At 35.4% G+C, this 14,092-nt stretch overlaps 1 protein-coding gene across 6 annotated transcripts in view; it reads left to right on the top strand.

The window, feature by feature from the left end:
* Window positions 1–14,092, top strand: part of NAALADL2 (N-acetylated alpha-linked acidic dipeptidase like 2) — a 1,500,734-nt gene that overhangs the window by 815,957 nt on the left and 670,685 nt on the right. For all 6 annotated transcript variants that reach the window (XM_065942422.1, XM_065942425.1, XM_065942424.1 and 3 more), the window contains one exon: window positions 11,319–11,438. In XM_065942422.1, coding sequence (XP_065798494.1) covers window positions 11,319–11,438 — 120 coding nt within the window. The remainder of the gene's footprint in view (window positions 1–11,318; window positions 11,439–14,092) is intronic.

Genomic DNA, 14,092 nt, shown 5'->3' with positions numbered 1-14,092 from the left:
GAACCCCATTCAGATACAGAGAAACAATGGGAACAATTAATGTTTATTTAATAAAAGTTTGTTGGATTGGGCCTACTGTGTTCTTATTTTGAATAAAGGATTTGTTTTTATTCCAATACATTTTATGAATTTTGGAGGTTTTTTTGCTTAAGCATTATTTTGCATTTGAAAGACAAGCCAAGTGATGCAATTCTATGAAGAAACTTTTTCAACAACTCATTTACTGTGCATGAAATATTGTTACAAACACACTAAACACTATCCCATGGGTTGGTTACTTCAATTCTCTAAGCTTCAAGGTCCTGATCTGTAAAAGAGGAATAATTATATTACCTCAAGTAATTGCCGTGGGCAAGAAATGATAGAAACCATATAAAGGGTCTGCTACTTAGAAGCACTCAATAAATGTTACCTATTGCTGTGATTAGTAGTTGATAAAAGGAGACACCTTCAAATGGAAGAAATTAAGTAAATAGTAGAACTATATATCATAAAACTTGGAGTACAAATTTTTAACATATTGTGTGAATATAATTTTCCAATCTTCTATTTAACAAAATAAATATTAGGAAGGGAGGAAAATGCCTTAAGTATGAATCCATAGTAAAATACATACAATCCCCGACTATATGTTTTCTTTTAAAACTGAAAGCTCTAATAAAAGAAATATTTTATTTTTGAATGCAGAATGGCAAATCATGTCAATTTGGGACTGAAGGGAGTTCCTTGTCTTTGTTTTGTAAAATTTCAATACATAGTATATAACACATGATATCTGAAAACTGCATCAAATATTTTGTCAAAAAATCTGAAGAGAGAAAATAATAACTGGCATGGAATCCTTGGATAACTTGTAGTCGGATGTATATTTTCTCATGGCCGGGAAAACTTTGTCTTCTTTTGAATTTTTAATATTATCAAGCAAAGGCAAACTTATCAGTGTTATGGCAGAAGGAAAAGCTATATGCATTTAGCTCTGAATTCTTTTTGTTACAGATAAAAATATCAGAAAGCTAACAGAACAGACTGAAATTGTATTGTTTTTCTGGGTGTGAAAATGAATCTACACTCTCACAAACAGAAATGTGAGCTTGGAGCAGTTTTTCAATATTGAAAAGGATTTTGCATTTTATTTGCCCCCCTCTTTTTCTCTTGTGGAATCCATCTTTTGGTTGACAATGCACAACAGTGTGAAATGAATGGTTTTGAACACAGTATATGTAAGTGATTCACTTTTTAAACTCTGTAGAAAATCACTTGATTTAATATGATCTTCTGTTTCTGATTTCATGAGCTCTGTGGAGTAACTAAGTTAGCAAAAGAATTTCATAATTGGCTGCTTTTTCCCCCAAGATAATCCATGTGGTTATTTTTCACATATTTAAGGTATATATTATTCCTGGATTTAAAATTTAGACAGAAACATTTACAAATAAAGAAGTGATATATCACAACATAGCATCCACAGTTAAATATTTGTTAGGGAGTTTGCATCTTATTCCCAGGAAAATAAAAAGCTTACTTTATGAAATAAAAGTTTACAGCAAAGATAACTGAATTTTCCTAAACAGTTAAAGTGCATTGGACTATTTTTCTCCATCTTCATTAGAAGAAATGTGGCATTTTGACTGAGAAGGTGTTTGGCTACAGATTATTAATTTGACCAGTTATTTCTAAAGATTTTTGAATCACAATAACTATTTGACAAAACATTCTAGGTTAGAATTTTTAGTTTTAATATGAATATGCTTATGTAACTTATATGCAGAGTACATCATGAGAAACGCTGGGCTGGAGGAAGCACAAGCTGGAATCAAGATTGCCGGGAGAAATATCATAACCTTAGATATGTAGATGACACCACCCTTATGGCAGAAAGTGAAGAAGAACTGAAGAGCCTCTTGAGGAAAGTAAAAGAGGAGAGTGAAAAAGTTGGCTTAAACCTCAACATTCAGAAAACAGATCATGGCATCCAGTCCCATCACTCCATGGCACATAGATGGGGAAACAGTGGAAACAGCAGCTGATTTAATTTTTTTTTTTTTTTTTTTTGAGCTCCAAAATCACTGCAGTTGGTGATCGCAGCCATGAAATTAAAAGATGCTTACTCCTTGGAAGGAAAGTTATGACCAACCTAGACAGCATATTGAAAAGCAGAAACATTACTTTGCCAAAAAAGGCCCATCTCGTCAAGGCTATGGTTTTTTCAGTGGTCATGTATGGATATGAGAGTTGGACTATAAAGAAAGTTGAGTGCTGAAGAATTGATGCTTTTGAACTGTGTTGTTGGAGAAGACTCATGAGAGTCCATTAGACAGCAAGGAGATCCAACCAGTCCATCCTAAAGGAGATCAGTTCTGGGTGTTCATTAGTAGGACTGATGTTGAAGTTGAAACTCCAATACTTTGGCCACCTGATGAGAAGAGCTGACTCATTTGAAAAGACCCTGATGTTGGGAAAGAGTGAGGGCAGGAGGAGAAGAGGACAATAGAGGATGAGATGGTTGGATGGCATCACCAACTCCATGCACATGAGTTTGGGTGAACTCCGGGAGTTGGTGATGGACAGGGAGGCCTGGCATGCTGTGATTCATGGGGTCGCAAAGATTCAGACATGACTGAGTGACTGAACCGAACTGAACTGAATATGATTTTAAGCATACCACTTATAATGTTGTGATAAAGTAACTTTCTTTGAAGATTTATAGTTTAATTTCCATAAAATGCCAGTAAACAGTTTACAAATATTTACCTCATTTCATTGGATGCTGCAAATTCAGTCTTTCAGAACTAGAGAGATCTATGTAAAGGTCGATCCTTAGATTTATGCACTATTTTAGTACACTAATATAATTAATTCTAAAGGAAGCAGAATTCTATCACAATCATGGTCTCCAGAAGGAATTCTCTTGAATGAATTCGCAACTCTTTCAATATTCTTACTTTAAGATATTGAGTATCATTTATTAAATAAAGTACCCTTTGTTTATTAATCTGCTTGTCCTTATATTTTATTTTGATTCTGAAAGATGAACTAATATAGAATTTAGCCTGCTGGCTACATGCCGCATGCCTTTTTACACCGATCACAGGGGCAAAGTAATATATAAGAATCTTTGGACACTGCCCACATGTAACTGACAGTCTAATAGGAGAAGCTGGCAGTTAGGTAAGCAATTATACAACTTCATGGTGCCAACCTGCTATTAACATTAGCATATTACCTAAATATATTAGACTCTGTTTCCTCACCTATATAGTGGGCAGAACTATCTACTAAACATGAATGTTCTGAAGATACTGAAAGCAGCTGATAATCTCCATGGTAAAATATGCTGCTGCTGCTGACTCAATGGACATGAGTTTGAGTAAACTCTAGGGGATAGTGAAGGACAGGGAAGCCTGGTATGCTACAGTCCTGTTAGATATGACTGAGAGAATGAACAATGAATCTAGTATACATTCTTACCCCAGATTTACATTATTTTGCCTGTTGACTCTGGAGATTATCAACTTAAATATGGAAATGTAATTCTAACAGAATTTTGTTCTACTTGAGTTAAATTTCTATGTTACTTTAACTTAATTTTCTCTCCTTTACTTAGTTCAGTCACTCAGTCATGTCTGACTTTGCGTACCCATGCACTGCAACACACCAAGCTTCCCTGCCCATCACCAACTCCCAGAGCTTACTCAAACTCATGTCCATTGAGTTGGTGATGCCATTCAGCAATCTCATCCTCTGTCATCCCCTTCTCCTCCTGCCTTCAATCTTTCCCAGCATCAGGGTCTTTTCCAATGAGTCAGTTCTTCACATCAGGTGACCAAAGTATTATAGTTTCAGCTTCAGCATCAGTCCTTCCAAAGAGTATTCAGGACTGATTTCCTTTAGGATGGACTGGTTGGATCTCCTTACTGTTGAATGGACTCTCAAGAGTCTTCTCCAACACCGCAGTTCAAAAGCATCAATCCTTTAGCACTCAGCTTTCTTTATAGTTCAACTCTCACATTTATACATAACTGCTGGAAAAAGCTTAGCTTGAGTAGATGGACCTTTTTTGGCAACCTAATGTCTCTGCTTTTTAATATGCTGTCTAGGTTAGTCATAGCTTTTCTTTCAAGGAACAAGCGTCTTTAATTTCATGGTTGCAGTCACCATCTGCAGTGATTTTGGAGCCCCCCAAAATAAAGTCTGTCACTGTTTCCATTGTTTCCCCATCTATTTGCCATGAAGTGATGGGACTAATGCCATGATCTTGGTTTTCTGAATGTTGGGTTTTAAGCCAACATTTTCACTCTGTTCTTTCACTTTCATCAAAAGGTTCTTTAGTTCCTCTTCGCTTTCTGCCGTAAGAGTGATATCATTTGCATATTTGAGGTTATTGATATTTCTCACAGCAATATTGATTCCAGCTTATGCTCCTTTAGATAGATATGCATTATATATTAGAATGGATTATGTGTCCCAGACTTAATGCTGAATGTATTTATTTAGCACACGAGCTGGTTTCTCTTCTTATTGGTTGGGAATCCATTTTAAATGATTAGGTCTATAGCTATCCAAACTAGTAAATATTTTAAATAAATGTTATTTAAATTATTAAGACTTAGTTCATACTAAAAACTAAATATTTGTATAACTGCATGCTGATGTCAACCCCATCTTAACTAGTCTCTATTAGTGAGAATAGTATTTAGAGGCTTTTGAAAGGGTGATGATTGATTAGTGATGTCTGCCACACCACAGGGGTGGGAGGAAGCAGCATTGGCTTTCATATTTTAAATGTGATTGTCAGAATAAGATCTATGATGGAAAGCCATTCAGTTTACTTGAAAAATAAGAGCTAATAAAATGTTAACAGTCTTCGAATTCTGAACTCTTCATTATTCAGTTCAGTTCAGTCATTCAGTTGTGTCCTATTCTGTGACCCCATGGTCTGCAGCACGCCAGGCCTCTCTGTCCATTGCCAGCTCTCAGAGTTTACTCAGACTCATGTCCATTGAGTATGTGATGCCATCCAACCATCTCATACTCTGTCATCCCATTCTCCTTTTGCCTTCAATCTTTCCCAGCATCAGGGTCTTTTCCAATGAGTCAACTCTTCGCATGAGGTGGCCAAAGTATTGGAGTTTCAGCTTCAGCATCAGTCCTTCCAATGAACACTCAGGACTGATCTCCTTTAGGATGAGCTGGTTGAATCTCCTTGCAGTCCAAGGAACTCTCAAGAATCTTCTCCAACACCACAGTTCAAAAGCATTAATTCTTCAGTACTCAGCTTTCTTTATAGTCCAACTCTCACATCCATACATGACTACTGGAAAAACCATAGGTTTGACTAGACAGGCCTTTGTTGGCAAAGTAATGTCTCTGCTTTTTAATATATTATCAAGGTTGATCACAACTTTCTTTCCAAGGAGTAAGCGTCTTTGAATTTCATGGCTGCACTCACCATCTGCTGTGATTTTTTAAGCCCCCCAAAATAAAGTCTGACACTGTTTCCACTGTCTCCCCATCTATTTCCCATGAAGTAATGGAACCAGATGCCATGATCTTAGTTTTCTGAATGTTGAGCTTTAAGCCAACTTTTTTGCTCTACTCTTTCACTTTCATCAAGAAGCTCTTTAGTTCTTCTTCACTTTCTGCCATAAGAGTGGTGTCATCTGCATATCTGAGGTTATTGATATTTCTCCTGGCAATCTTGATTCCAGCTTGTGCTTCCTCCAGCCCAGTGTTTCTCATGATGTTATTTGCATATAAGTTAAATAAACACGGTGACAATATACATCCTTGATGTACTCCTTTTCCTATTTGGAACCAGTCTGTTGTTCCATGTCCAGTTCTAACTATTGCTTCCTTACCTGCATACAGATTTCTCAAGAGGTAGGTCAGGTGGTCTGGTATTCCCATCTCTTTCAGAATTTTCTACAGTTGTGGTGATCCACACAGTCAAAGGCTTTGGCGTAGTCAATAAAGCAGAAGTAGAGATTTTTCTGGAACTCTCGCTTTTCTCATGATGCAACAGAATTTGGCAATTTGATATCTGGTTCCTCTGAGTTTTCTAAATCAAGCTTGAACATCTGGAAGTTCACGGTTCAAGTAGTGTTAAAACCTGGCTTGGAGAATTTTTAGCATTACTTTACTATCATGTTGTTTTTTTTTTTACTAGCTATTTTTTGCTTTAGAAAGGATAACAGTAAACAGGGAAGATGATTTTGATTTTATGTTTTTAATAAGCATAAGCACTTTAATTTGAAGAATATTCAAAAGCTAGATTATGTAAGATAGCAGTAAATTTCTAAAGTAAAACTTGGATTTAAATGAATAGTACTTCTGATAACCCTTTATTTTGTCAGGATGAGAACTGCTTGGATTTACCATTTCTGACTTTGAGTAGAAAATTACTGTTTTAGTTAAAGCAGGTTTTTCAAACATTCTGTACATTCAGAATCTCTCTTAGAGAAAAACTAGGAGGATTCAAAGTGATTGATTTGGTTGAAAATGTCAATTCTGAAAAATTTAAGGCATACATCATTTCATAAGCATGAATAAATTTTGCCACCACAGGTAGAAGGAGAAACATGGAACTGGATTTTTCCTCAAAGTGGAGCCCAGGCCCCCAGTAGGGGGCGCACCCCAGAAACACTTCTCTGACCTTGCTACTTTCTATTGTTCTGTTTATTTTATTCAGTTGATTACAGACTATACCAATTCTATTCATTTCTCTTGTTCATTCTCTTCTGTTGCTTCTTCTCTGAATAATCTTTCCATTTTCCCATACAACATTTTATGTTATAGAATGTCACTTTTTAATGTTTTGATTTTTAGGCATTTCTTATTATTTTAAGCATTGCTCGTTATCTTCTAATTACGTATTTTACAATGAATGGAGGATAATTGTACTTTAATATTCATTTCTAAAGTGTTCTCATATCCTTTTAGCTGTTTTTTATGTGGCCCACTACTATCTATTTTAATTGTAATACTTTTTTTCTTTTTTAAAAATATATAAAATTTTTTTCCTATTCCAATTGTTTTTTAAAATTTCTTTGTTCAAAAATTAGCATATAAAATTTAAATAAAAGTTAATGTGTAGACTTTTTGACATTTCTTTCTGGTTACAAAAAATATATATTTCTGTCTTATTTTGCGACTCTCATTTACACTTTCCTATGCGTCAGGGAACAACTGGTGCACATAAAGTGAATAGTCCAACAAGCACCTAGGTGCCTATCACTTGGCATTTCCCGAAGACTACTCAGAGGTGATTTAATCCTGGTGTTTGAATGTAAACTTAGTATCCCAGCTGGGTAAGTGGGCCATTTTCTAGTGTGACAGAATACACACAATAAGAAGAGGTTCACTGTAGCAACAAGCATGGTTGGGAAAAAATGGCTTGACATTTTATCATATTGCTGTATATTGATTTGTCTCAGAAAAATTCAGTGCTTTCTTGCAGCTGTGATTTGGAGGTAAATAGGAAAGACTTTCAGAAAGGATCTAGTTCAGAAGCAAGGCAATAGGTAACTTTTATTATCACCTGCCAGGTTGTCAGAGCATTGAGACTTCTGTAATTATTGACTTTTAATGCATAGCCTCAAAGTACAAAAACCACAATAAATTATTAAAATGATGCCTGTGCTGGGGAATATTTGTGTGGGAGAAAACCCTCATATATGTTAAAATGCTTCATCATTGATAGTGTATGTACTATTTATAGAAGATGAGCTGAAGAGTTCTTTAATTGAAATCACCATTGTTTATGCAGCTGTTGCTACTTTCCAATAATGTAAATACCTTTTACAGGCTTGTGTTTTACTAGCTTTCTGGTATATACAAAAACAAAGTCATAGTCTGGCTACCCCCTCTCAGACTAGTGTAGTCCCCCTCCCACTTCTCCTAAATATGAAACTATATTCATTAATATAGCCAATTGAATAATATCCCTGTTTAAAGATGCTATCAGTGAATTATAATTAGTAGAGAGCTTGCAAAGTTGAAATGGAAAAAATGAATTCCCATTTTTGCATTGTAATCGTTAATGTTATGTGATCATTTAATCGTGCTTTAAAATTGTGCATCAATAATTATTTATATGGTAATGGTATCAGCAAACTAAAAAGTCAAATGAATAAGACATTTTATTAGGAGCAAAATTATGATCAAGAGCCACTGTAACAGAAGTAATTTTAACAATTAAATTCTCTTGGCAAATATATTTGAAAGTACCATAACTTAACTTTTAGGAGATACTGTAATTATTTCAATTCAAGATAGATAGGCTAGTAGTGTATGTTGGAGACCTGGATGAAAATAAGTGTGTGATGGGCCCTTTACTGAGGAAATTACATTGTAATTGATATTGAAACTGTTAGACACATGTATGTATAAAGATACAAGTCTTAAGAGAGGCATAAAGAGATCACTCTGGGGATCAAAAGTAGATAAATTCACATAAAATTGGACATCAGAGAGCAACAGTTCATCAGGTAGGCAATATTTGAAATTGATTTTAACGTATTAGTAAATTTTTCCACAGGTGCAGATGAATGTAATGGCAAAGGAAATATTTCATGCCACAAATGTTTCCTTAAATAGATCTACTCATCTCTTGTTTGTGTTCAAATATTCTTCAAATGAGCCTTCTGTGGAGGCACTTTGTATACAACTGACTGAAGTATGTTAGTGCCAACTGAGAAGGATGGGAAGTTGGACATCTAAATTCTTCATCTCCATTCTTTCGTTATTTACCACCACTCATTTTTTTAAGCAACACCTCAACATAGATATGCTATATTTTGAAACAGCAAACTTTGTATTATAATTTTATCATTGGAAAACATCAGTTCATTTCGGTAGCTCAGTCATGCCCGAATCTTTGAGACCCCATGAACTGCAGCACATCAGACCTCCTTGTCTATCACCAACTCCCAGAGCTTGCTCAAACTCATATCCATTGAGTCAGTGATGTCATCAAACCATCTCATCCTCTGCCATGCCCTTCTCCTTCTGCGTTCAATCTTTCCCAGCTTCAGGGTCTTTTCCAATGAATCAGTTATTTGCATTAGGTGGCCAAAGTATTGGAGCTTCCGCTTCAGCATTAGTCCTTCCAATGAATATTGAGGACTGATTTCCTTTAGAATGGACTGGTTGGATCTCCTTGCAGTCCAAGGGACTCTCAGGAGTCTTCTCCAATACCACAGTTCATAAGCATCAATTCTGCAGCACTCAGCTTTCTTTATGATCCAATTCTTACATTCATAAATGATTACTGGAAAAACCGTAGCTTTGACTAGACAGATCTTTGTCAGCCAAGTAATGTCTCTGCTTTTTAATACATTGTCTAGGTTGATCATAGCTTTTTCAAAGAGCTCTTCAAGGAGCAAGTGTCTTTTTATTTCATGGCAGTAGTCACCACCTGCAGTGATTTTGGAGCCCAAGAATATAAAGTCTGCTACTATTGCCAGTGTTTCTCCATCTACTTGCCAGGAGTGATGGGACAGGATGCCATGATCTTAGTTTTCTGAATGTTTAGTTTTAATTCAGCTTTTTCACTCTCCTCTTTCATCATCATCAAGAAGCTCTTCAGTTCCTCTTTGCTTTCTGCTGTAAAAATGGTGTCATCTGCATATCTGAGATTATTGATATTTCTCCCAGCAATCTTGATTCCATCTTGTGCTTCATCCAGCCTAGCATTTTGCATGATGTACTATGCATTTAAGTTAAAGAAGCAAGGTGACAATATATAGCCTCGACATACTCCTTTCCCAATTTGGAGCCAGCCTGTTGTTCCTTGTCCGGTTCTAACTGCTGCCTCTTGACCTGCAAACAGGTTTCTCAGCAGTCAGGTAAGGTGTTCTGGTATTCCCATCTCTTTAAGAATTTTCCAAAGTTTGTGGTGATCTACACAGTCAGAGGCTTTGACGTACTCAATAAAGCAGAGGTAGATGTTTTTCTGGAGCTCTGTTGCTTTTTCGATGATACAATGGATGATAGCAATTTGATCTCTGCCTTTTCTAAATCCAGTTTGAACCTCTGGAAGTTCTTGATTAATGTTCTTTTGAAACCTGGCTTGGAGAATTTTGAGCATTACTTTACTAGCATGTGAGATGAATGTAATTGTGTAGTAGTTTGAACTTTCTTTGGGATTGGAATGAAAACTGACTTTTTCTAGTCCTGTGGCAACTGCTGAGTTTTCCAAATTTGCTGGCATATTGAGTGCAGCACAATATGGAAAGCATAACAGCTTTATTTGAATTAGAATTTACAGAAAGTAAAGCTGAAAGGAATCATCTTGGCTTTAGGTGTATGCTGAATCAAACTCTCAGGGCAGTACTTTTTCAGTGGGGAAGGAAATAACTACATCAGAGGATTCCCATTAAAAGTTCTGGGAAGGCAACAACTTATATGTCAATGAAAGAGACTTTAAAAGTGAGAAATATTGATATAAAGTATAACTCTAGGGGCCTCATGGGAAAGGTGACAGAAATAGTTGTTTGGGGGCATATTCTGAAGCTTTGGATATTATGATAGTGTGTGTGGCTGTACAGGTTGTATACTACATAACCCAGAGGGTTGTCACAGCTGGATTATGGGCACATCCCAAACAGCTGGGCATCATGAACTTTGTACTTAATTTGGATAACATAGAGAATCTTTCAGAGAAGGCAATGGCAACCCACTCCAGTGTTCTTGCCTGGAAAATCATTTGGATGGAGGAGCCTGGTAAGCTGCAGTTCATGGGGTCACTAGGAGTCGGACACAACTGGGTGACTTCACTTTCACTTTTAACTTTCATGCATTGGAGAAGGAAATGGCAACCCACTCCAGTGTTCTTGCCTGGAGAACCCCAGCGACGGGGGAGCCTGGTGGATTGCTGTCTATGGGGTCACACAGAGTCGGACACAACTGAAGTGACTTAGCAGCAGAGAATCTTTTGAGTTGTTTCCACATCTCAGAATGGCATGATTATTGTTGACCCTTAAGGAAATGAATTTTGCAGTTTTATGATTCAAATTCCAGAAATTTGAGTATAGACTATACCAAACTCCGTGGTCTTTTAGAGACATAAACTGGGTGTGTAACTTTTCCAGAAGTGTGAGTAAAAAACAAATATGACTCTAAACCTTTTGCTCCATTGACCTCTCAAAGAAGAATTTTTGTACCATGATAGAACTAGAAAGGTCATGATTGGGACACATAAGAGAGATTATTTCTCCTTTGAATATTTCAAATTACTATGAATGATTTTGTAATACTAAATGGACAAATTGCCCTAATTCTCCTGACAGGGCTTTATTTTTCTTTGTCTTCTCTTTCAGGCTGAAGTCATTGATGTGAGTTATGGAAATGCAGATGACTTAAAGCGGATTAAAAAAATGAAAAATGTCACAAATCGGATTGCACTCTTGAAATTAGGAAAATTGCCACTACTTTATAAGGTTAGTCCAGTGCCCATCATTTGGTTGTGGGGTGAATTTTGTTTAGTTGGGGTTACACGTGTATCTGGGAACATGAAGAGAGAGAGTGTATGTATGTATGTGTGTGTGAGTGAGAGTGTGGAGAGAGAGAGAAAGAGGCATAATGTGTCACAGGAAGATAACTTTTCCAAAATGAAAAATTTCATATTAAAATCTTTAAGATATTGTGCTTGTGGAATCTTCATAAAATTGGCATTCCCTTTATAACATCTATCTGGAATGGTAAAAATGAGAACCACAGTGTCCTTTTTTTATGACATCTGTGAAACTTCTAATCTATTATCTAATTACCATATGCTTTATATGGTATCTTGCAGATTTACATTCCTCAGTGATTAATTTTGTCGACTCTATAACGTCATAGTTACTGGCTGTGCTCAGAAATTTAATTAAAGTATAATATACTAACAAGAGGCAGAGTTTTGATTTATTTTATTTAAATAGAAGTTTATTAACACTCATCCACTAGATGCATCTACATAATTAAAGGAGTTCAATCTGAGTATCTCATAATTAGCCATCACAATAGAGAGTCACTAGTGCTCTTCCTTAGTTCATTTTCTTTTCCTATTAAAAAAGAATAGTCAGTGTAGTTCTGTCACTGGAATGCTCTGGTTCTGAACATATATTAGATTTCAACTTATTCAAAACTATATGAGCTTTGCTAACTCCTAAGAGCAAAAAAGTTTGCAGAACTCTGTTGGCACACTCTGTAAGAACACAAGAAAACATTCTGTGCCTGTTTTTTAAAATTATTTTCCAAGGATGCCCTTATACTTAAATCAATGTCTGATAATAGATAACAGGCCAGAATTTTAAAGATAGTCTTGAAAATATACATTGATAACATTAATACTAGTGTTTTGTAGGACAATCTGTCAGTATGTATTAAAGGCCTTAAAATAATCACATTTTGACTGCATAATTCCATTTCAATCAATATATTCTAAGGGGAAAAAACAAGTATGATAAAAACATGATGGCCAATGATGTGAGAAAATATTTGAAATGATATATGCATCTAGTTTCAATTTCCCATGTGGCTCAGTGATAAAGAATCTGCCTGCCAGTGGAGGAGACACAGGAGACATGAGTTCAATCCCTGGATGGGAAGATCCCCTGGAGTAGGAAATAGTAATCCACTCCAGTATTCTTGCCTGGAAAATTCCATGGACAGAGGAGCCTGGAGGGCTATAGTCCATGGGGCAGCAAAGAGTTGGACATGACTGAGCACACAGACATATATCCAGTTTATCATTGAAAATCATTCTATAGACTGGTACAGCTGAATACTGTATAATTATTGCAACATAAAACATATTTAAAATATGTGAAAATCCTCAGATGTCAAATAAGTTATAAAAAGGACATTTAAATAATAATATAATAATTATTATTGTTACTTCTAAAAGTAACATCGTTAGAAATGTGGGCTAAATATTTTTCTAAACATTTTAAATGTATTTTCACATTAATCTTTACAATCACCATAGTGTTGAGGTATGGATTATTATCTTCAATTTATAGATAAATATCAAAAATGAATAAGGAAGGAAATAAGATAGAGTGTACTCCTCCAACAACAGTGTAAATCTGGTAGAAGGGCAAGAACATGAAATTTTAAATCAAGGGTACAGTTTTGATCATGGTATAAGACTAGATATTCTAATTATTTAAGACAAGTGATTCAAATTGCTTAGAGGACATTTTATTACCAATAGTCAGAAGAAGTCTTCCTCTAAATTTTGGGGGGAGAATGTACCTTTTTGGATGTTTAAAAGTACAGTGGAAAAAAAAATAGAGTATCCACTTATCCACAGGGGATAAATTTCAATAACCCCATGGATTCTTGAAACCACAAATAGCACCAAACTGTACCTATATTATGGTTTCCTCTATACATATATACCTATGATATAATTTAATTTATAATTAGGCATGGTAAGAGATTAACAACAATAATGAAAATAGAGCAACTATAACAATATGCTGTGATAAAAATTATGTGAGAATAATATCTTCACAGTCACTCTGATCATCTAGATAGCTGCATAGTGACTATCAGGCAGGAGAGCATGCACAGTGTAGATATGCTGGGAAACAGGACCATTCACATCCTGACTGGAAGGAGTGGGCCAGCCTGAGATGTCATCAGGCTACTCAGAACAGCACATAATTTAAAACTTAGGAATAATATTTTGAGAATTTTCCATTTAATATATTTTGAATGGTCTTTGACTCTGAGTATCTGAAACCTCCAAAAGTGAAACTATGAATAATGGGAACCACTATAACACTGTTTTTGGTATATTATATGAATCCTGATTGTTCAAACTAATAGTGATATAGATGACTAAAATGTTGTTTTTGGTGGGCCAATTATTTAAATTCAGTTGATGGAATTACTGATGATTTCTACTTCTTTATATTTTTCTGAAGATTTTGTATAAATTTTATAAGAAAACAGTCTAAAAATTCATGTTAAAGCATTTAATTTTTTTTTCTAACAATGTTTATAGGCCAAACTCTACTCTATCTACCAGTAGATAATGGATTAAAACAGTCAATTTCTTTTTATTTGATGGCTCCAGAGAATATTTACATTAAGTTCAGTT

This window comes from Muntiacus reevesi, chromosome 8, assembly GCF_963930625.1.
Source record: "Muntiacus reevesi chromosome 8, mMunRee1.1, whole genome shotgun sequence".
Taxonomy (NCBI): Eukaryota; Metazoa; Chordata; class Mammalia; order Artiodactyla; family Cervidae; genus Muntiacus; species Muntiacus reevesi.
The sequence above is the reverse complement of the archived record's forward strand: the minus strand, read 5'-3'. Positions and strand labels throughout refer to the sequence as shown.